This window comes from Tamandua tetradactyla, chromosome 8 (assembly GCF_023851605.1).
Source record: "Tamandua tetradactyla isolate mTamTet1 chromosome 8, mTamTet1.pri, whole genome shotgun sequence".
Taxonomy (NCBI): Eukaryota; Metazoa; Chordata; class Mammalia; order Pilosa; family Myrmecophagidae; genus Tamandua; species Tamandua tetradactyla.
The window spans coordinates 70,102,314-70,122,353 of NC_135334.1; the positions used below are offsets into that span (position 1 = coordinate 70,102,314).

Here is a 20,040-nt window from a genome sequence, read left to right on the forward strand (position 1 = left end):
TAGTGCTTTCTAAGGGCCCCCCAGCTCTTCCACTCTGAGTCTCTCCCATGGGCTGATGGAGCCTGAGGGATGGGGGTGGGGAGGGGTTGCTCCAGGCCGGGCCTCATTTCATTTTTCTGCCTAATGAATGGCTCTAAGTGTACCCCAGCAAGGGCAGACGGAGCCTTAATTGCCCAGCTCTCTGCAGCCCAGAAAAATAAATCCAGCCTCTTAGGCTGCTCAGGAGCTGGGTGGGGGTGGGGATTCTAATCCCTTTCCCTGCTCAACCCTAATGCTACCCTACATCTCAAACTGTCCCACACTGCCCCCTCCCCCAAATCTCCTGGGGTCAGAGCCAAGGTAATCCATCCAGGACCTACGTGCCCCTCCTCTCCTGGAGCTCCCAGCACCCTTCCCATGGACCCTTCCTAAGCTATTCCTGTGTACCAATCTCCCCATTTGGAACTGGGTGAGGGAAGAGCAGGCTGCTGACTATTGAGAGGTTGGGGAACCCCCGGTCTGGCCTGCAGATGGGCAGGCTCGGCGGGTAGGCCCCCCTCAATCACTTTTTCCCAGTGTGGGGCTGATGGCACAGCCGAGCTGTGGGACCTCAAAGCACAGGCAGGACCACCGCGGTGATCCGGAGAGCAGGGCTCAGTGAGGTGTGAAGGAACTGCGCCAGGCAGAGCCAGCACCCAGGGGAAAGGGCTGCCATAAGATGGACAGGAAAACCAGAAAGCAAATCCACTTTCATACATATGATTATAGTGTGTGGTAAACGTGTGGATAGTGCTGCAAATATCAGGGAGGACAGCTGACTATCCATTTCTGTGAAAGTAAAATTAGATCCCTACCTCTTCCCTCAAACCCAGATAAATTCCAGATGGATTAAATGATTTTTTTTTTCTGTTTAGAAAGATAGCACACATTTATTGAGAAAACTCAAACAATTTGAAAAGGTGTAAGGTCAAAGAAATTCTGGTCTTAATGCTTTAGAGACAAGACTTTCAGACCTCTCCCCATGCACATGGACATCCACGTGGAGCTACAGATAGATGGATGGATTACAGATTAAACGTAAGCAGTGAAGCCAAGAAAATACCAGTCTAAAATATGAGTGAACTATTTCTTTCTTAAGTGCAATACCAAATGTAAAAAGTATAAAGGAAGGGGGATAGATTTGACTACATAAAAATTTAAACCTTTAATGCAAAAGCATCATTAAAAAATTAAAAATGATAAATTAAGCAAAAAAATAGACAATAGAGATGAAAATTCTCTATTGACATAGAGAGAGATTCTCTAATCCCATGAGAAGCCAGTTCCCCAAAACAAAAGCTGCCTTTCTCTGTGCCTATGAACCTGACACTCCCTCACTCCTCCTGGATTGTGGTGCCACAACCTTGTCATATTCCAGCCTCATTGCTGGTGTCTCCTCTAGGAAGTCCTCCAGGCCATCCCTCCCTGATAACTGGCCTTGTTAAGGATCTGGCCTCTGTGCTTCTAAGCAGTCTGTGCTTTCCTTCCTCACCACACTCATTCCCAGGATTGGCATTGCCTGCTTGCTGGTCATTTGTCTCTGGAGGCTGCTCCGCATGGAGTCCAGGCCTGGTTTATCTCCCAGTATCCAGGGCCCAGCAGGGCTGGCCCAGAGCAGGGCTCAGCACATGCGTATGCAATGACTGAGAGCGTGGTGGTGAGGATGGGGAGGGCAGAAGCTGGAAATCAGCTTGGGATGGAGTGTGAGGTAAGGGTCTAACTTCATTTGTTCCAAATGGATGGCTGGATTTTCCAACACCATCTGTTGAATTCCCCATCATTTCTGCACTAATTTAATATGCACTAATCGTGCGTCCATGTTTCAAGGCCATTCCTCTTCCAGTCTCTCCATTTGTTAACTGGACCTTTGGTGGATGAGGCGAGATGGCCTTTGAAGACTTCTCTGACCGAAATTCCGAGACGCCCATGCTGGCCTTTCCTGTGTCTCACAGTGTGACCTCTTTGTGTCTCTGAGACAGCAGGGGACATTGGAGGCCCACAGACCAGGGTTTAAATTCTGGCTCCACCATTTTGCCCTGTGTGACTTTGGGCAATTCACTTTACCGCTCTGAGCAATAAAGTGGGAATATAACGCCCATTTTGCAGAGCTGCAGAAAGGATGGAAAGTGCTTTCATGAGTCCTCCCCATTCCCTGAGGAGCTCATGTGGGCCTCCGTTCTCGGCAGCCAGCAGCCAGCCGCCAGCCGCCAGCCGCCAGCCGCCAGCCATGCAGAGCTGTGAGGTGGGATCAGTTGGCTGCTGGGCCGGGCCTTCTCCCATCAGTGCTGGCTTGCTCGCCGGCTGTGGAGCCGGACCGGCCTCTGGATCTGCTGTGGCCACAGCGCCCACCCTGGGCGGGGGAGCAGGGTGGTCGAGCTGGCCCTCCTCGGCAGCCGGAGAAGTTTGGTGTTAGAGCATTTGGGGGAGAGGGCAAAGACGTGCTCATCGTCTTCACGTAATTAAAGGGCTGTCAGACATGAGATGATAATTATAGGAACGCTCATGGATTTGGCGACTTACAGCTTACATCTGTCATCACGTGTGGGCCTCACAGCCTTCCCGTGAGTGGCGGTGACGTCACCCTGTGAACAGGGGGGAAGGGGAGGCCTGAGGCATAGCGATTGGGAGAGGTCCGGCAACTCACACCCGGTTCTTTATTATTTTCCCCACTCCCAGGTCACATAACCCCGAAATTACTCTGCGTATGTGGTCCCTTTGATCCGCACAGCTTGCCAATACTGGTGTCCCCATTTGACAAGCTGGAAGCTGGGGCTCAGAGAGGATAAATGTCTTCCCCAAGGTCACTCATTTAGTAGGTGGCCAGCTAGAGATTCAAATCCAGTGTTGCTAGGCTCCAAAACCTGGCCTGCCCCCATCAGGCGGCTTGTCTGAGAAAGGAGGGACTTAATCAGTGCAAAGGGGGAACAGGCAGCATCCAGCGGGAGTAGGTTCCCATCCCCAGAAGTGTGGGAGCAGAAGTTGGCTGAGCTCCTGTCACAGAGTCTGTGGCCTCTGTCCCAGGGGTGACAGGCAGGGGGACGGGAGTCCTGCTAGACAGCTTCTTGTTCCAAGACACTTTAGAGGCAAGACTTTCAATCCTGAAGGTCTGTGAGGTTACCAGGGCAGGGCCGTCCCTCAGGCGCTGTCTCCACTGCAGAGCTCAGATGCCAGCTTCTGTTTTGGGACCCAGGGAAGTGGTCCTGACCCTGTGGGGGCCCCTGGCAGTGGAGGGGGGTGGTTGTGTGGGGCACACGGCAGCAGCGGCCACAGTGCCATCCCGCCCCGGGCTGGGCCCGCGCTTCCCAGGCTGGGGCTGGCGGCTGCTGTCAGGCTCTGTGGCTGCGGGGGACCTGGCTGCTAATAAGCTCTCTTTCCACATGTGCTTCACTGCATGCACCTGGCTCTTGGTGGAAGGGGCAGGACCAGAGACAGAAAGATGAGGAGAGGCCATCACTGTCAGCAAGAGAGAGTGAGGCGGAGGGGCGGCCTGTGGGCGAGATGGGCACACCGCTGCCCTGCCTGTGATGGAAGGTCTCGGCCTTCTGCAGGGTGGGCCCAAGAGTGGGAAGGAGATGAGGCAAGGGGGCAGGGCTGACACCCCATAACCTCTGGGGCTGAGGCTTCTGGGATTCTCCATCACAGACACCCTCTGACCTTACCCTCCCCTGCAGGGAGCCAGGATAGAGCCAGAGGACCTCCTCCTCCCCAGCTGCTCTCTTCCTGTCTGGTCCCTCGTGAGAACAGCCTGTTGCCCACTCCTTGTCCCTGCTGCAGGTGAGGTCAGCCCAGAGCTGCCTGGGGTTGAGGAGATAGCTGCTCGCTCAGCCCCAGCCCTGCTCATCCTTTGTCCTGCCCCAGGCAGCTAGGAGGGCTCTGAAAGGGAAAAGGCCCAGCAGCATAGGAGCTCCTTTCCTGCATTCCCTGCCTGAGATGAGTCTTGGGCTTGGACAATGATCCCATCTCCAGGTGGCCCCAAAGCATCTCTGCATCACACCATCTTGCATTCACCCGTTCTCCCATTCCTCCTGGTATCTGAGCATCACCTTGTGTCTGGGTGGATGCTGGGCCTGGGGGACACAGATGTATCAGAGCATCCCTGTCCTGGAGGGCTCCATATCCCAGTGCACCATCCCTCATAATGCACCTACTAGGTGCCACTGACATATAGCACCTCCTTTAACAGCATCCATTCAAGGGTGAAGAATCTGAGGCTCAGAGGGATTAACCTCACTTGCCCTAATGTAGAGCCAGCTCTGTCTGCCTCCAGAGCCCATGCTCCCTCCATCTCTACAATTCAAAATGTGATTCAGGGTCAAATTGGTTGATACACAGAGTCTATGCTGGAGTGGTCAGAGAGATGGGAAGGCTTCCTGGAGGGGAGAGAGGTTTGACCTAGGGGTGGGCACCAGAGAGAAAAGGGAGAGATGGGGACCCAGGAGACCCAGGCTGGGCTGGGATTGCCATACTGGTCCCAGAGTGCAAGTGCAGGTTTTTTGTTTTTTTTTAATTGATACAACAACATACAAACACATACGTTCTTAACATACAAACATTGCATATATGGTGTACAATCAGTAGCCGACAATATCATCACATAGGTGTGTATTCATCACCATGATCATTTTTTAGAACATTTGTACCGCTCCAGGAAAAGAAAAAAAAAAGAAAAAAGAAACACTCATACATACCATACCCATAACCCCTCCCTCTCATTGACCGCTAGTATTTCCATCTATCCAATATATATTTCCAATATATATATATTTATTTTAACATTTGTTCCCCCTATTATTTATTTATTTTTAATCCATATGTTTTACTCATCTGTCCATACCATAGATAAAAGGAGCATCAGACACAAGGTTTTCACAATCACACAGTCACATTGCAAAAGCTATATCATTATACAGTCATCTTTAAGAAACCTGGCTACTGGAACACAGCTCTGCAGTTTCAAGCACTTCCCTCTAGCCTAATACACCTTAATCTAAAAAAGGAGATATCTATATAATATGTAAGAATAACCTCCAGGATAACCTCTGGACTCTGAAATCTCTCAGTCACTGACAATTTTGTCTCATTTCTCTCTTCCCCCTTTCGGTCGAGAAGGTTTTCTCAATCCCTTGATGCTGACTCCCAGCTCATTCTAGGATTTCTGTCCCACATTGCCAGGGATGTTTATACCCAGAGAGTCGTGTCCCACGTAGACGGGGGAGGGCAGTGAGTTTGCTTGCTGTGTTTGCTGAGAGAGAGAGAGGCCACATCTGAGCAATAAAAGAGGTTCTCTGGGGGTGACTGTTAGGCCTAATTGTAAGTAGGCTTAGCCTATCCTTTGCGGGGTTAAGTTTCATAGGAACAAACCCAAGGGCAAGTTTTGAATGGGGCTTTTGAGGGCTAGTTCCCAGGGCCCACAGGGGGCTACCTCCTTTTGGTACACTTGGATTCAAATATCCCATTTCTACTCTTCCCTGACTCACCTCAACTCATCTACATCGAGCCTGTCTAGCAAATTAGCAAAAGGTACCCCTTCCTCAGGATGCTGGACTGCCAGTTGCAGGGAAACTGTCCCAGCAAATATGCTGGTTTACAGTAACCACGATGTGAGTGGCTCACCTTAGTGCTGGGCAGCTGGCATGTACATGGTAGCCCCTCTCTGAGCCTCTGTGTCTTTATTTGCTCCCACATGGGATAAATTCCATAAGCAAGTACCCAGGCATTGTGCAGGTAATGAGAGATGGCGGATGTCCTGGAGCTCCCTTCCCTTGGGCCCCCCACTGTGCCTGGAGAGTCTGTGACTCCCGATCATGCCCAGCTTGGCGGGGAGAGGGCCTGATTACCACTGCACATCTCCTGGGCACAGGGCCAGGTGGGCTGGTTCATGCTAAGAGCAGGCTCAGGCTTTCTTCTGAAATAAGCCCTGACAAGGGCCATTAGAGCCATTTGGAGCCTCTTTATCAGTGTAGCTGCTCCTGCTGTCCACTTCCTCCCACCAGCTCCTCGCCTTCCCCTGCCCTTTACTTCCAGCCCCTACCATTCAGCTTTTCCTCTAATTGTTCTTGGAATGACCCCACTGCCTCCCTCCCCACCGCCTCTGGGGCCACTTCGTCCTCATCAGGAGGCTTCCTGGGGCGGTATGGCCTCCATCTCCTGGGACTTAAATCCCTATGGCCACCTCAGCCCTCCAGCTCACCATCCCCATTCTGATAAAAAGATCCTCAGTCATTATTGCCTGGCCCTGCCCCACCCCTGTCTTGCCCTGGGTGCCTCCCATAGTTGCCTGCTCTGAGCTTGTTCCCCAGGCCTGCTCCTGGCCACGTGCTTGCCCTGCCCTTCTGTAAGGACCAGGCCACGTGAGGACAAGGCCTCTCCTTGCACAGGACCTCTGCAGTCTTCTGGTCACCTGTCAGCGTTCCCCCTGGGCCCTGCATCGCTCTGCACCGCAGGACGTCCCCTAACAGCTGGGCAGGCTCTCTGCCCTGCTGCTGTCCCTGCAGCACCTCGACCTCCCCTGCCTGGGCCAGGGTCCATCTTAGGCTTACACCTTTACCGGGCCCCTCTTGGAGCCTCGTCCACTGAGCTGGAGCAATCTCTGGGGACAGGTGGCAACTCAGCGCTGCCGGCTGGGTCCATAGGAGGCTGAGTGCTCCTCTGCAGGGTGGGATGTTAGGTCCCCAGTGAAATCTCCCCTGGGTAGGTGGACTCACGCCGGGGGTGGGGTGGGGAGGAGGGAAGAAAGCGTGTATCCTCACCTACCATTTCATTATCAAGTCTTTCTTCGGCTCCTATTACCCTGCCCCCTTCCTGCCCGGGAATATGAAGGCCAACTAAACCTTTAAGGCACTCACAGCACAGCAGGGGAGACTGACATGTGAAGACACATTACGGAACTGTGGGGTCTGTGCTGTAGCAGAGAAGGATGCAAGAGGCTCTGGGAGCTCTGAGGAGGGGGGCTAACTCTGCTGGGCCATAAGGAAGGCCTCAGAGAGGAGGAGACCCTGATAGAGTACAGATGTGCCTGGTAGACCAGAAAGAGATTGTTTCCTAGATGGAGGGTATGGCTTGTGCAAAGGCACGGAGCCTGTAAGAGCCTGTTTGGGGAACTACAGGTAATTCCATGCAAGGAGTGTAAAAAGTATGTGTGAGGGCAGAGATGGGGTCTGGGGATGCAAAGGTTAACCTGTCAGGCTGAGGAGCTCAGGCCAGTGGGGACACCTGAGCAGAGGTTCAATTGATTCACCTCATGGCGCAGCCAGAGGTGAATGGATCTGGGGGACATGGCCCACCTTTTGGGAGACCCAGATGTTCAAACTGCCCATGAGCACATCAGAATTCCAGGCAGCGAGAGAGGCTCTTGGAAGGGCTAGGCCTGGGGGATGCTGGGTCCAGAGACTGGCAGCGCCCTGGGCCCAAGGCCAGCCAGGGTGGGAGTGGCCGGAGAGAAGACGCTGGCTGAGCTGGGGCAGTGTGGCCCAGCTTTTCTGGAGCCAGGGGGAGTCCTGGGTGGTGAGCCCCGGCCCACAGCCCAGCCACAGGAAGCAGAACTGAGCCATTGTCCTTTCCTGCTGCCCGGACAGCCCAGCTGGGCTCTGACCGGTGGCTTCCAGGGATCGTTGCCCTGGGAGGGCTCATGGCCTGCCCTGCTCCTAAATGTGGTTGTGGCTTTCCTGAGCAGTGTTGTCCTTGCTGAGCAAGAAGCTGGTGCCCATTAGTGGTCTACCCTCTGTGAAGCTTTACCGCCACCACCCCACCCCACCCCACCCTCGCCTACCAGAAAGCCTGGGTTCCAGGGTGTCGTCACCTTGGCATCTCTATTTAGGTACAAAGCACCTAAACGCACATGGCCTGTGATTGGTACTCAGTGAGTGGTGGAGGCTCCTTTAATTATCTTACTAGCATGAGCCTCTCTGCCCAGTGCTGGGCATGGAGCAGTGCTCAGGTGTGGACCAGCCCAGGCATGGGGGTTTGTGGACCTTCCTTGTGTGCTGGAGAGGGGCCGAGGATGCTTACCAGCAGGCTGATGTCACGCTGCTTACTTGCCAGGCAGCATTCTGACTTGGCTTATATTATTTCATTTAATTCTTGTCATCCCCATAGAAGGCTAAGGGCCTCTTCAGTTCAGAGGACACCGAGGCATGGAGAGATTAATAAGTAGCTTACTGGAGGTTCTGCAGCCTGTAAGTGGTGGGCAGGGCTTTGAACCCCGACAGTCTGGCTTCACAGACTGCTTTCACAGCCGTCTGGTCTCTTGGCACCATAGAATAGAGCTATTCTGGACAGCGAGTGAATTTCCCCTCCTCTTCTTGCACACCCCACCCCGCAGTCATGCATACCGATAGTGTGGAGGCAGGACGGGGGAACCCGGGGTCTGCTGGGAGAGTCACGTGGACAGACCATGGTACACAGAGTGGTGAGTTTAAAGACAGGGTCACGCTGATGTGGGAGGAACCCAGAGGAAGGGACGGGAGCGGGAAAGGTGTAGTCCTGGAAGGCTTCACAGAGGAGGTGACATTTGTGCTGATTTGCAAAGTAAAAGGGAATGTTAGGAAACCAGCCCAGGCAGCTGGCCCACTCTTCCAGGGTGAGGGAACTGGGTAGGTAGGAGGGGGATGTGACTGGAGAGATGGGTGAGGGGGACACCCCCAGAGGGCCTCCCTGATGGGCTAAGGAGCAGTAAGGAGCTATTAAGAGGTTAGGTTGGAGTTAGAAGCATAGTTTGGGGCTGGGCGTCCTTTGGGGCAGAGCTAAGGGTAGCTGAGTGGGCGCCAGGGAGCCCAGCGAGGGGCCTAGTCAGTGTCCAGGTGAGAGATGCCTCGCCTCAAGGGATATAGCCAAGAGCTGTAAGGAGGTCAGAGACACAGCTCCGAGCCCCGAGCCTTGAACGACGGGGTGGTCTTGGTTTTCTCTCCACACAGTGCTGGGCGCTCGCACTGCCCCCTCCCCCCGCTCGAAGGGTGTTGGTTTGTTCTGATGATCTCAGCAGTTTCCCAGAGTGCAGGATATTCCACGCTTGTGGTGCTTCCGAGATAAGGAGGACGGATGAAAGCAGGGATAAGCCGGAGGGCCCAGCCGGAAGCACCTGCGGACCTCTGGGCCCCCCTTTGGGAAGAGGCCTTGGAGGGGCCGAGGCTGGACACAGAGGGGCAGCCCGGCCTAGCCTAAGGGGTGGTGAGCGGGGCGGGGGTGGGGGTGCGTTTCTTCAAGTCCCAAGACCAGGGTCTGGTCTTTAATCCTCCACTAACTTGTGGTGGGACTTGGGCAGCTTACTTCGCCACTCTGGGCTTCAGTGGGGTTTTTGTTGTTGTTGTTGTTGTTTTATTATTGAGAAATCGTCACACACATGCAATCAGTGGCTCACAATATCATCACACAGCTGTGTATTCATCAGCATGATCATTTTTTAGAACATTTGCGTCACTCCAGAAAAAGAAATAAAAAGGAAAAAGAAAAAACTCATACATACCATACCCCTTTCCCCTCCCTCTCATTGACCACTAGTATTTCCCTCTACCCAATATATTTTACCTTTTGTCCCCCCTATTATTTATTTATTTTTTATTCATATGTTTTACTCATGTGTCCATACCCTGGCTAAAAGGAGCCTCAGGCACAAAGGAACATCATAATCACACAGTCACACTGTAAACGTTACATCTTTATACAACCATCTTCAAGCATCAAGACTACTGGAACACAGCTCAGCAGTTTCAGGTACTTCCCTCCAGCCACTCCAGTACACCATCAACTAAAAAGGTGATATCTATATAATGCATAACAATAACCTCAGGATAACCTCCCGACTCTGTTTGGAATCTCTCAGTTGCTGACACTTTATTTTGTCTCATTTCTCTCTTCCCCCTTTTGGTCAAGCAGGCTTTTTCAATCTGGTGATACTGGGTCCCAGCCCATCCCAGGAGTTCTAACCCATGTTGCCAGGGAGATTTACACCCCTGGGACTGATGCCCCATGTCAGGGGCGGGGAGGGCAATTGAGCTCACCTGCCCAGCTGGCTGAGAGAGAGATGACACATCTGAGCAACAAAAGAGGTTCTCTGGGGTAGTGACTCTTGGCTCAGTGTTTTTTGTTTTTTTTTTTTTTATTAACGGAAAGAAAAAAAAGAAATTAACACAACATTTAGAAATCATACCATTCTACATATGCACTCAGTAATTCTTAACATCATCACATAGATGCATGATCATCGTTTCTTAGTACATTTGCATCGGTTTAGAGGAACTAGCAACACAACAGAAAAAGATATAAAATGTTAATATAGAGAAAAGAAATAAAAGTAGTAATAATAGTAAAAAAACAAAAAAAACCCTATAGCTCAGATGCAGGTTCATTCAGTGTTTTAACATGATTACTTTACAATTAGGTATTATTGTGCTGTCCATTTTTGAGTTTTTTTATCTAGTCCTGTTGCACAGTCTGTATCCCTTCAGCTTCAATTACCCGTTGTCTTACCCTGTTTCTAACTCCTGCTGGACTCTGTTACCAATGACATATTTCAAGTTTATTCTCAAATGTCCGTTCACATCAGTGGGACCATACAGTATTTGTCCTTTAGTTTTTGGCTGGACTCACTCAGCATAATATTCTCTAGGTCCATCCATGTTATTACATGCTTCATAAGTTTATCTTGTCTTAAAGCTGCATAATATTCCATCGTATGTATATACCACAGTTTGTTTAGCCATTCTTCTGTTGATGGACATTTTGGCTGTTTCCATCTCTTTGCAATTGTAAATAACGCTGCTATAAACATTGGTATGCAAACATCCGTTTGTGTCTTTGCCCTTAAGTCCTTTGAGTAGATACCCAGCAATGGTATTGCTGGGTCGTATGGCAATTCTATATTCAACTTTTTGAGGAACCGCCAAACTGCCTTCCACAGTGGTTGCGGCCTCAGTGTTTTTATCTGCAGTATGGGGTATGGGCTGGGAGGAACTTCACCTGCTTTGTGGGACTGTGTGAGGTTTGGAAGAGAGGAGGGTTGTGACTTCACACACTGCAGTCACTGGTCAGTGCCAAGGCTGTAGGGCAGACATGGCCTTCGCTACTAGGGGCCTTACAGGAAGGGGCTGAGGCTACAGCAGAAAGAGCCCAGCTCTGGAGCAGGCCTCGGATGCCTGCTCCCATTTGTGACTTTGGGCTCTGTGATGTTGGGCTGGCCACACCCCCCTCTCTGTGTCTCAGTTCCTCGCCTGTGCAACGAGGGCAGTTATCCCTGCCTGGCAGGTTCAGCTACAAAACAGGGAGGAGGACAGAATATTCCAGGTGGGAGGCGGCTGGGGGGGCAACCCCTGACCCCGTGTGACCCCTCTCCTCGCTCTGTCCTTCCAGTGGGAACGCCTCTGGTTCCTGCTCCTCACCTTCACCTTTGGCCTCACCCTCGCCTGGCTGTACTTCTGGTGGGAAGTCCACAATGACTACGATGAATTCAACTGGTGAGTGGGCAGGGTGGACGGGCCTGGGCGTCTCTCTCCTGGGCTGCCCTGCTCCCAGCAATCTGCGTGGCCTCCAGCCAGGTCTGTCTCCCTCTCAGAGAGGGTCTCACTGGTGTGAGACTGTACCTGGCAAATGGACAAGTATTGCAGGCTGGCAAGAAAGGTGGCAGGCTTGGGTCCTGTTCCCCAGGAGTTCCCTGGCTGGCAGTGTGGGTGGTATTCAAAATAACTGGAACCTAGGAAACAAGAGTTCCATGCCCCAAGGGAATCTTGCCAGGGACTTAGGGAGGGCTTCCTGGAGGAGGAGGCCTAGAAAGTGGGCCCAGAAGGATGGCTGGCATTGGAACCCATAGAGCTGTAGCTGCTGGTCTCTTTGGAGGTCACTTGGTGCTTGCACAGGTGTCTCAGCCTGCCTGCCTGGCCTCCTGCAGCCAGGTGCCTTAGTAACTGCGATGTGAGACCCCTAGGCAGAAGCAGAGTGAGCTGGGGAAATAGGGAATGCTTTCCTGATGCTGCTGTGATGGAAAATAGGAACTGTAAGACTGAGGGCAGGACTCAGCCTGGGGCTGGGGTCTTTGATTGTCTCCTTTAGAGATGAGGAAACCAAGGCCTCAGCAAGGAGGTGGCCCTGGGCCCCAGGCCTCCAAACTCCCTTAGCTGATCCCTGCAGGGACTGGCAGGTGCCGTGGTTCTGGGAGAGCCTAGGGTCCTTTGCAGGTACCAGCTCAGATCCAGACAGCAGGGATGTCTGAGGCGGGCACCTGGGAGCAAGAAGGGTGCCTGTTTCCTCCGCCCCACCCTCCGTTACCTGCTTTTTGTCCAACAGTGAAAGGCCATAAGTATAGGGGAAGGGCCCTGTCCAGGGACAGGTGGGGAAACTGAGGCCCAGGGTCACAGAGGCAGCTGGGGGCAGAGTTGGGGCTTGCCTGCCAGGCCTCCTTGCTCCTCATCCTGTGCTCTTTCCTTTGATCAGAAGTTCAGCTCAGGGTGGTCATGAACGAGTCTCTGCCCCTCTCTTCGCCTCAGTTTCCTCTGACCACATCGGGTCTCTCTGAAGGTGAAATGAGATGATGGATGGGAGAGAACTCAGAGCTCTACTTAAACGTGAGGGCTGCTTTCTGGGAGGCAGACTGTCTAGCTGGAAAGTGGACATGATATTAGGATTTGGGGTCTCTAGGACTCGAGAACTCCGGGATTCTGACGGGGCCTTGGTTCTAGGATTCTGTGGTGATCCTAAGAGTCTGTTGGTGCAGTCTGGGGGTCCATGTCCCTCTGCCAGCGCCAGGCGGTGTCCGTGCTGTGCATGAGCACCGTGCCCTCTGCCCTCACTGTCCTCTGGCAGAGCAGCAGAGTCCCAGAGGTGGCGTCTGGCCTTTATGAAATGCCATAAATCAGTTATTCATTCTTGCAGGTGTCTAAGAACAGGACTGTGGGGGGTAAATGGGGATGTTCCCTGGGGCCCTCAACCACAGACCCTGGAAAACTCTGGCACCTGGAGGATCATCACGCCCACTCCACTCATTGTCCAGATGCTAAACTGAGGCCCCGAGAGGGGCAGGACTCACCTGGGGCCACAGAACCAGTTAGCATTCAAATCACGTGTTAAGGGCAGCCTGAGGAAATTGAGGCTCAGAGAGGTTAAGCTGCGTTTCCAAAGTCACACAGGAAGATGCAGACAAATCTGGTATAGGGACTTGAACCCGACTGCTATCCACAGAGCCACCCACCCCACCCCAGGGAGCAGGCTCCCTGTCAGTGAGCTCCAGCAGAGGATGGGCCTGTCCCTGTCTGGGAGGTAGAGCCTGTCCTGGGACTGGGGATGGCCTGGAGACCCCCAGCCCCTTTGGCTATGTCACCTCCATTTCTTGCGATCAGTGCTCTGGTTCAGGAGATCCTGGCCCAGCCCTCGTGGTTTTGAGCATCTTTGGGGATAGGGCGTTCATGTAGTAAGAGGATATGAGCAAAACTGGTAGTTGGGGCTGCACCAGGAGGGGCAGGGAAGGGCCATCTGAGCTTTTGTCACTGGGAGAGCTCTCTGCCAAAAGTCTGTACCCTAGAACATCTTTTGGGTAGATGCCATGGGCTGGTTCCACTGCTCTTTGGGTCTCCGTTTCCCCAACTGTACTAACATAAGTGCACTCGGCGATCATTCAGGCAGCAGATTCTCCCCTGGAATCTGGGGGTGAGGCCCAGGGAAGGGCATGAGAGGGTCCTCCTGGTCTCCCCCCTCCTGGGCCCAAGAGGGCAGCAGCCCTCACCCTGCCTGGTGCTGACTCGGGTTCTCTGATGACCTAGAACAAGTTGCTGCCTCCTCTGAGCCTCAGTTTGCCTGGTTGTACAGGAAGGATATGAATATTTCAATCTTCCTAGAGTATCTATTGAGTTCCTTAAAAAGTTCATTCTTTATGCTTCTTGGGATCCCCGGGTAGCCCACCATGGCCAGGTGTGCCTGATGACCGGGAAAGTAAGCATCCTTATTGAACAGGCCAGGCCTGGTCACAGCTGGCCCACGATCCACCTGGCTGCTTCAGAGCTCACAGGACTGTCCTGGGTTCTGGGCCAGACAATGGCCCCGGTGGAGGTCTGACCCCTGCCCTTTTCCTCCTGGCAGGTATCTCTACAACCGCATGGGCTACTGGAGCGACTGGTCCGTGCCCATCCTCGTGACCACAGCTGCCGCCTTCACTTACATCACGGGCCTCCTGGTATGTGGGGCTGTGGCAGAGATGCCTGCTCTTTTTGAGCCCCCATTGGGTGCAGGGCTTGTCCAAAGCAGGTGGCTCTACTCCCAGGGAGTCTTGGCACATACCAGGCTGATGGAGGAGACCTCCCTGGTCTGTAGGGGGAGGCTGCCTTTTCCTGGGGCCTCTTGGGCTGCTGCCGCTCTGAGGCCTGGGTCCTCTAAAAGTGGGAGGTCATTTTGCCTTTTCCCACCTCCCTTGGCTGTCCCTTCCTGGAATGTTCTGCCCCTGACCCAGTGAGAGACAACCCAGCTTTTAAGGCCCATTGCAGACTTCCCTCTTCCAGGATGCTGTGGGTTGGGTTCCTGGACCCATGATTCTGCTCACATGAGCTCGGGCCAATCCCCACACGGGGCTGGAGGCTTCCTGGAGACAGGGCTCAGTGTGCTTCAGACTCGAATTTTCAGAACATTGAATGGATTAAATGGGGCAGTCCAAGCGCAGTAGGACCCAGTGACCCCTTAAGGGAGAAATCCCCAAGAAGGGGAATCTCGAGGCCTGGGAGGAGTCCAGGCTGGGCCAGGCTGGGTCATCCCATCGCCTCCAGGCAGGATTTGCTCCGAGTCGGGCCCAGTGCGGTGAAGTGCAGGGGGCCTGGGGGCTCCCAGGCCACTGGTGGACACTTCCAGTGACACGTAGAGCCTGACCATCTCCCTGTGGCTGCCCTCAGATCCTGGCACTATGTCACATCGCTGTGGGGCAGCAGATGAACCTGCACTGGCTGCACAAGGTAAGGGCTGCTTGCACAGGGGCTGGGAGGTGGGGGAGGAGGCTGGGGGATTGCAGAGGTGAAGGAAGAGCCTGGACACATCATCCTTCCCCTAGAGGGTGTTAGAATTGTTCTCGTAGCTGACCGTGTGCCAAGCGCTGTTCTCACAACCCAGCTTACATTAGCTCATTTAATCCTCATTAAATAATGATAGGAACTGTTATCCCATTTTGCATTTGGGGAAACTGAGGCACAAAGAGGTTATGTGACGTGCCCAAGATCTCCCAGTTAATAAGTGGAGGATCCAGGATTCTGATCCTCTAACCATGTGGTTACCCAGCCTGGTTCCCAGCTCCTGTCTCAGCACCAGACCTCTGGCTGGCTCTGCCTTGAATCTCACTTTCCCCTCGTCGTTTTTCAGCTGCTTTAAAATCCCTGATCCAGCAATGCAATTCCCCCTGCTTAAAGCCCTTTCCATAGCTTCTGCTGCTCCCGGGATGACCTGAGCTCCCAGCCCCGCATTAGGGCTCTGCAGGATCCGGCCCCAGCCGACCTCTTCCAACTCCCTCAGCTTCTGCTACATTTTAGGCCCTCCCAACGTGCCAGCCTCTTCTCTGAGTGCTTTGCCCTTGCCCTCCCTTTCTGTCAGACCCTGTCCTTGATACTTCTTTCCCATGTTCACAGGCTGCTGGGGCACCCCCAGCCCCTGCAGGCCCCCCCTGCCACATGCCTGAGCCTCTGCTTTGTTGGTTTCCATGTGGCCTTTCCACTCCCACCCCAGTCTGAGAGCTCCTCACAGGCCAGAATTGGCTGTGCCCATTCTCCGAGCTGGGCCCCAAGCAGGCGGGCTTCCTATTTCCCGAAGCCTCCGCTCATTCACTCACTAGTCGTTGCACACGCAGTGCTGAATGTGTGTCTCTGATGCCTGCTCTTTTTGAGCTCCCGTTGGGTGCAGGGCTTGTCCAAATCCAACTAAGTTAGAGCCCTTCCCTCCTGCAGGAGCTCCTGGGGCTGGGAGGGCTGGACTTCTCTTTTCTCAGAGCCTGGGCATGAAGTTTAGGAAGGGAAGAAACGCCCAGAAATAATTATGGGCCGTGAGATGGGTCCAGAGTGACCCCCAGGGCTGGAGCCCGCTTTTGGCAGGAAGCAGAGGCATGGGGCAGGAGCAGGAAGAGGGAAGCAGTGGGCTCAGGCTGGGCTGCGTGGAGTGGGAGGTGCCTGTGGCCTCCAGGATGGGTTGATTGCCCAGGTCTGCAGCTCGGGAGATAGACCCAGGAGTCAGGAGTTATCAGCACCCAGATGGTACTCAGGTCTTGGAGGGGTGGAGGGCAGCGAGCAGCCCCTGATCTGTCCCCTCCTGCCTCCGTCCTGTTTGTCACTGTCTCCCAAGTCTCCTCTGGGGTCCTGTGGTCCCCTCTGTGAGGCACTTTCTTCTCCCAGCTGCAAAGCTGACACATGAAACTACTGCACCAGCTGGCAGCCCAGGTGGGGCTGGCACGCTCTGCGGTCACATCCTCTGGGCCGTGCTCAGCTCTCAGCAGGTCAGCTCCCGCCTGCTTGATCTCAGCGGAGAGGCCTCTGTGGCTGCCGAGCCAGCCAGAGGCAGCAGGTAAATGCCGAGCCTTCTCCCTGGGCGCAGGAGGATCAGAGCCCTTCATCCGTGCTGGTGCCAGCTCCAGGGTGCCAGTGTCACCTGCCTCCCCCTCTGCCCCCTCTTGTGCAATCTCAGCTCAAGGAAGGCTTCTTGTAGGCCCAGCTGATCCAGATAGCCGGGGCCAGAGAGTTTGCTATTCTGTTTTCACGATCCTGTCATTTGATTCTAAGATCCTATGGAACGCTTATTCTTTTGTGTTTGTTTTGTTTTAATTAATTTTTGACTGTGTGATACATGGACATGATTCAAACCCAAAGGAGCAAAACAGTACACAATGGAAATCTCCCTCCTACCCCAATTCCCAGCCATCGAGCTCCTCTCTTCAGAGGCAGCCACACATTCCTTCTGTATCCTTCCAGAGATAGTTTTAAGCACAATCAAACATATAAACATACATAGACATATACTTACGCATACATGTTTCCTTTTTTTCCGGGGATTTTGTTTCATTTTGTTTTGTTAATTTTTACCGTGGTAATCTCTATACGGCATGACATTTCCCATTTGAACCACTTTCGTTGTGCGATCCAGCACATTAATTGCATCCACAGGGTCCTGCTGCCGTCTCCACCACTATCACCAAAACTTTTCCACCACCCCAGACAGAAACGTGCTCTTCTTTAAACACACGCGGTGGCTCCCGACACTCTATTCTGCAGCTTCATAAAATCCTCGGCACGTCCCTGCTGCTCTCCCACATTTACTCCTGTCCCAGGGTCCGGACACTGGTTAGCAGGTCCCCTACTGAACGGCCCGAGGCATTTTCTGGTGGTTTTCGGCCCTTTGCCAGTCCAGTGAAGAGGAAGTGCCGGGTACAGTGTGGTTACTTTTGTGCGGCCCCCGCCTGCACAGAGGCGTACCCATGAGTGACCCGCCGTGCGGCCCCGAGGACCGCCGAATGCCGCGTGCTCCCCCAGCCAGTCCCTTCTGTCCCCAGCCCAGGCTCAGCCAGCCCCTCCACTTGCCACCAACCCTGTCCCCGCCATTCACTTCATCGACACTCCCAGCAAATGCAGACTGCTGTCCAAACATCTCGTCCAGGCACCACAGTTCTTCCTGGTGTCTAGCCTCTACTCCTCCAGCTGCAGCCTAATGGGATGGGAGTCACGTCTGTCGAGGGCCTCCTGTGCCAATCACTGTGTTAATCATGACAACAAGAACCACTGTGTATTGGGACATCCGGCATGGGTCAGGCATTTTTCACGTGGTATTTCATTTATTCCTCGCAATCTTTATATTCATTTGATGTTACGACCCTGACCATTTAAAAAAATTATACCAATAATATTTAGTAAGCATTTACTGTTTTAGCACCAGCTGCTGAGCTGAGCACTTCACTTACATTTTCTCATTTGTCTTCCCAAAACCCCCTTAGGGAGGTACTCACTCTCCCTGTTTCACAGCCCAGGGAGTGACACTGTGAGAGGTTGAACCTCCCGTTAGGTGCACAGCCAGGATCTGGCCGGGGGGTGGGACTTAAGCCTGGTCTGTGACCTTGGCCCAAACCATCTGCCACTTGGACCCTTGACCTGGTGGAAGCATAGAACCCACCAGGTCAGTCACCTCCAAGAGGCCAGCCTGTTGCACTCTGCAAGGCTGGGCTGGCCCCTGCACCCAGGCAGAGCTCACTGAGTGAATGCACCTGCTGTTCTGCCACCCCTCCCATTCTTTCACACATCACAAGTCCCTCCAGGAAGGAAAACCAGAAGCTACTTTCTCCGAGGAGGCCAGTGGCTTGTCTTCAGGCATTCTGGCAGAGGGTTTAGCTTCCCTGATCAGATTGAAAGAACTGTGGCCTCATTGTTGGAAATCAGGGTGATTACTGTGGCTTTAGGTCATGGTGTATGGGAGCGGAGAGCATTGCAATAACGATGCTGAGGAGAATGGTTACTACTGCAGTAACTGTAAAACTCACATAATGAAAATTTTAATTGCATTAGGATTTTGGGAAATCAGTTTTATTACAAGTGTCTTTGACAGTAGTTAAGTATTGCAATAAGACGCCCTCAGAAACAACCTGCGTAACCCCACCCCCCGCCCCCGAGCTGGCACACCCCAGGTGGTCAAGGCCCCACCTATCTCAGCCTTATCAGAACACGCATTTCCAGGCTGATGGGCTGGAATGACGAACCTCCAAAGGAAAACTTAACCCCAGGCAAGAATTCATCTCCCCTCCCTGGAGGGAACAAAGAGAGACGAGCCACTCTCTTCCCCCACCATCTGGAAATTTGGTTTAGTCCTTGCTCAGGCTTTGGCGGGTCTTGGAATGCGGCTGCCCCCAAGAAGGACACAGCAGGAAGGGAGGGGCGAGGCCTGCGCGGCGTGGACAAGTGGTGGGGGTGGAATGTGGCGGCCTCCACTGCCCTGCTGCAGGGAGCAGAGGCTGCGGGAAGCTTCGGGCTTTAGGCAGGCAGGTCTGGCAGTGTGGGGAGGGTGGGCCGAGTGAGATGGAGGGTTCAAGAGGAGTGCTGGGGGCTGAGGAGTCAGAAGCCAGGCTTCCCCTAATTTGGGGGGGCATCTTGTGTTATGTGATGTTTCAGACCCCATCTGTCCCCAAAGATCTCTGTGTGCGAAGGTGCCAGTCGGTCCTGCATCAGAGCCCTGGGCCTTGGTTTATCCAGGCAGCCCCATGCCGGCTGCCATCTGGGGCACGCCTTGGAGATGGGGCAGGCTGGGCAGGTTGTGGCCAGAAGCACTGGGGGTATGGGAGACTGAGCTGGCACTCGGGTTCTGCAGGACGCCTAGCTCCTCCGCCTTCCCCTGCCCTCTCAGCAGAGCCTTGGGTTTCCTCTTTTGTCATGCGGAACGAAAGATCTTCCTTACAAGGGTGCTGGGGGCCAGGTGAAGCCAAGGTGTGACTTGCCATGCAGGGAGCCCCCCTTCGTCCCTTCCTCACACCCTTGGCTGGGCTCACCCCTCCCTCACCCTAGCTCCCTTCTCAGCAGGACTTCTCCCTTCTATTTCTCTTGCTGCAGCTTCCTTGCTGAGTCTGTCTCCTCTGCCTCTGTCTCCCCGTCATCTGTCTATTGGTCTGTCTCTGGCCTCCTTTCAATCCGTCCCTCTGTCTGTCCTTCTTCCTCTCTTCCATCTCTTTGTCTGTCTCTCTTGCACTCTCCATTTCTCTGTCTGTCTCTCAGTCTCTCTCTCGGGCTCCCTATCTCTGACCCCCCCTCTCAGGCATGCCGGTGACCTGGGGCTGCCCAGCTGCTCTGACCCTCTGTCCGGTGACTGTTCCCCCTCCCAGATAGGGCTGCTGGCCATCCTGGTCTCCACGGTGGCAGCCATGTCGGCCGTGGCCCAGCTGTGGGAGGACGAGTGGGAGGTGCTGGTGATCTCCCTGCAGGTGAGTGGGGACAGGGCCGGAGCGGGGCAGGGGTGGGCCCAGGGTCCCACAGCGAGTCAGAGGCAGAGAGAGGGCTACCAGCCAGGGTCCCCGAAACTCCCATTTTCCCCAGTGGAAGGACAGAGACA

General features: G+C 53.8%; 1 protein-coding gene across 6 annotated transcripts in view; it reads left to right on the forward strand.

Moving 5' to 3' along the window:
* GDPD5 (glycerophosphodiester phosphodiesterase domain containing 5) overlaps positions 1-20,040 on the forward strand; it is a 92,976-nt gene that overhangs the window by 56,918 nt on the left and 16,018 nt on the right. For all 6 annotated transcript variants that reach the window (XM_077113549.1, XM_077113552.1, XM_077113551.1 and 3 more), the window contains 4 exons: positions 11,362-11,465; positions 14,077-14,170; positions 14,877-14,936; positions 19,814-19,906. In XM_077113549.1, coding sequence (XP_076969664.1) covers positions 11,362-11,465; positions 14,077-14,170; positions 14,877-14,936; positions 19,814-19,906 — 351 coding nt within the window. The remainder of the gene's footprint in view (positions 1-11,361; positions 11,466-14,076; positions 14,171-14,876; positions 14,937-19,813; positions 19,907-20,040) is intronic.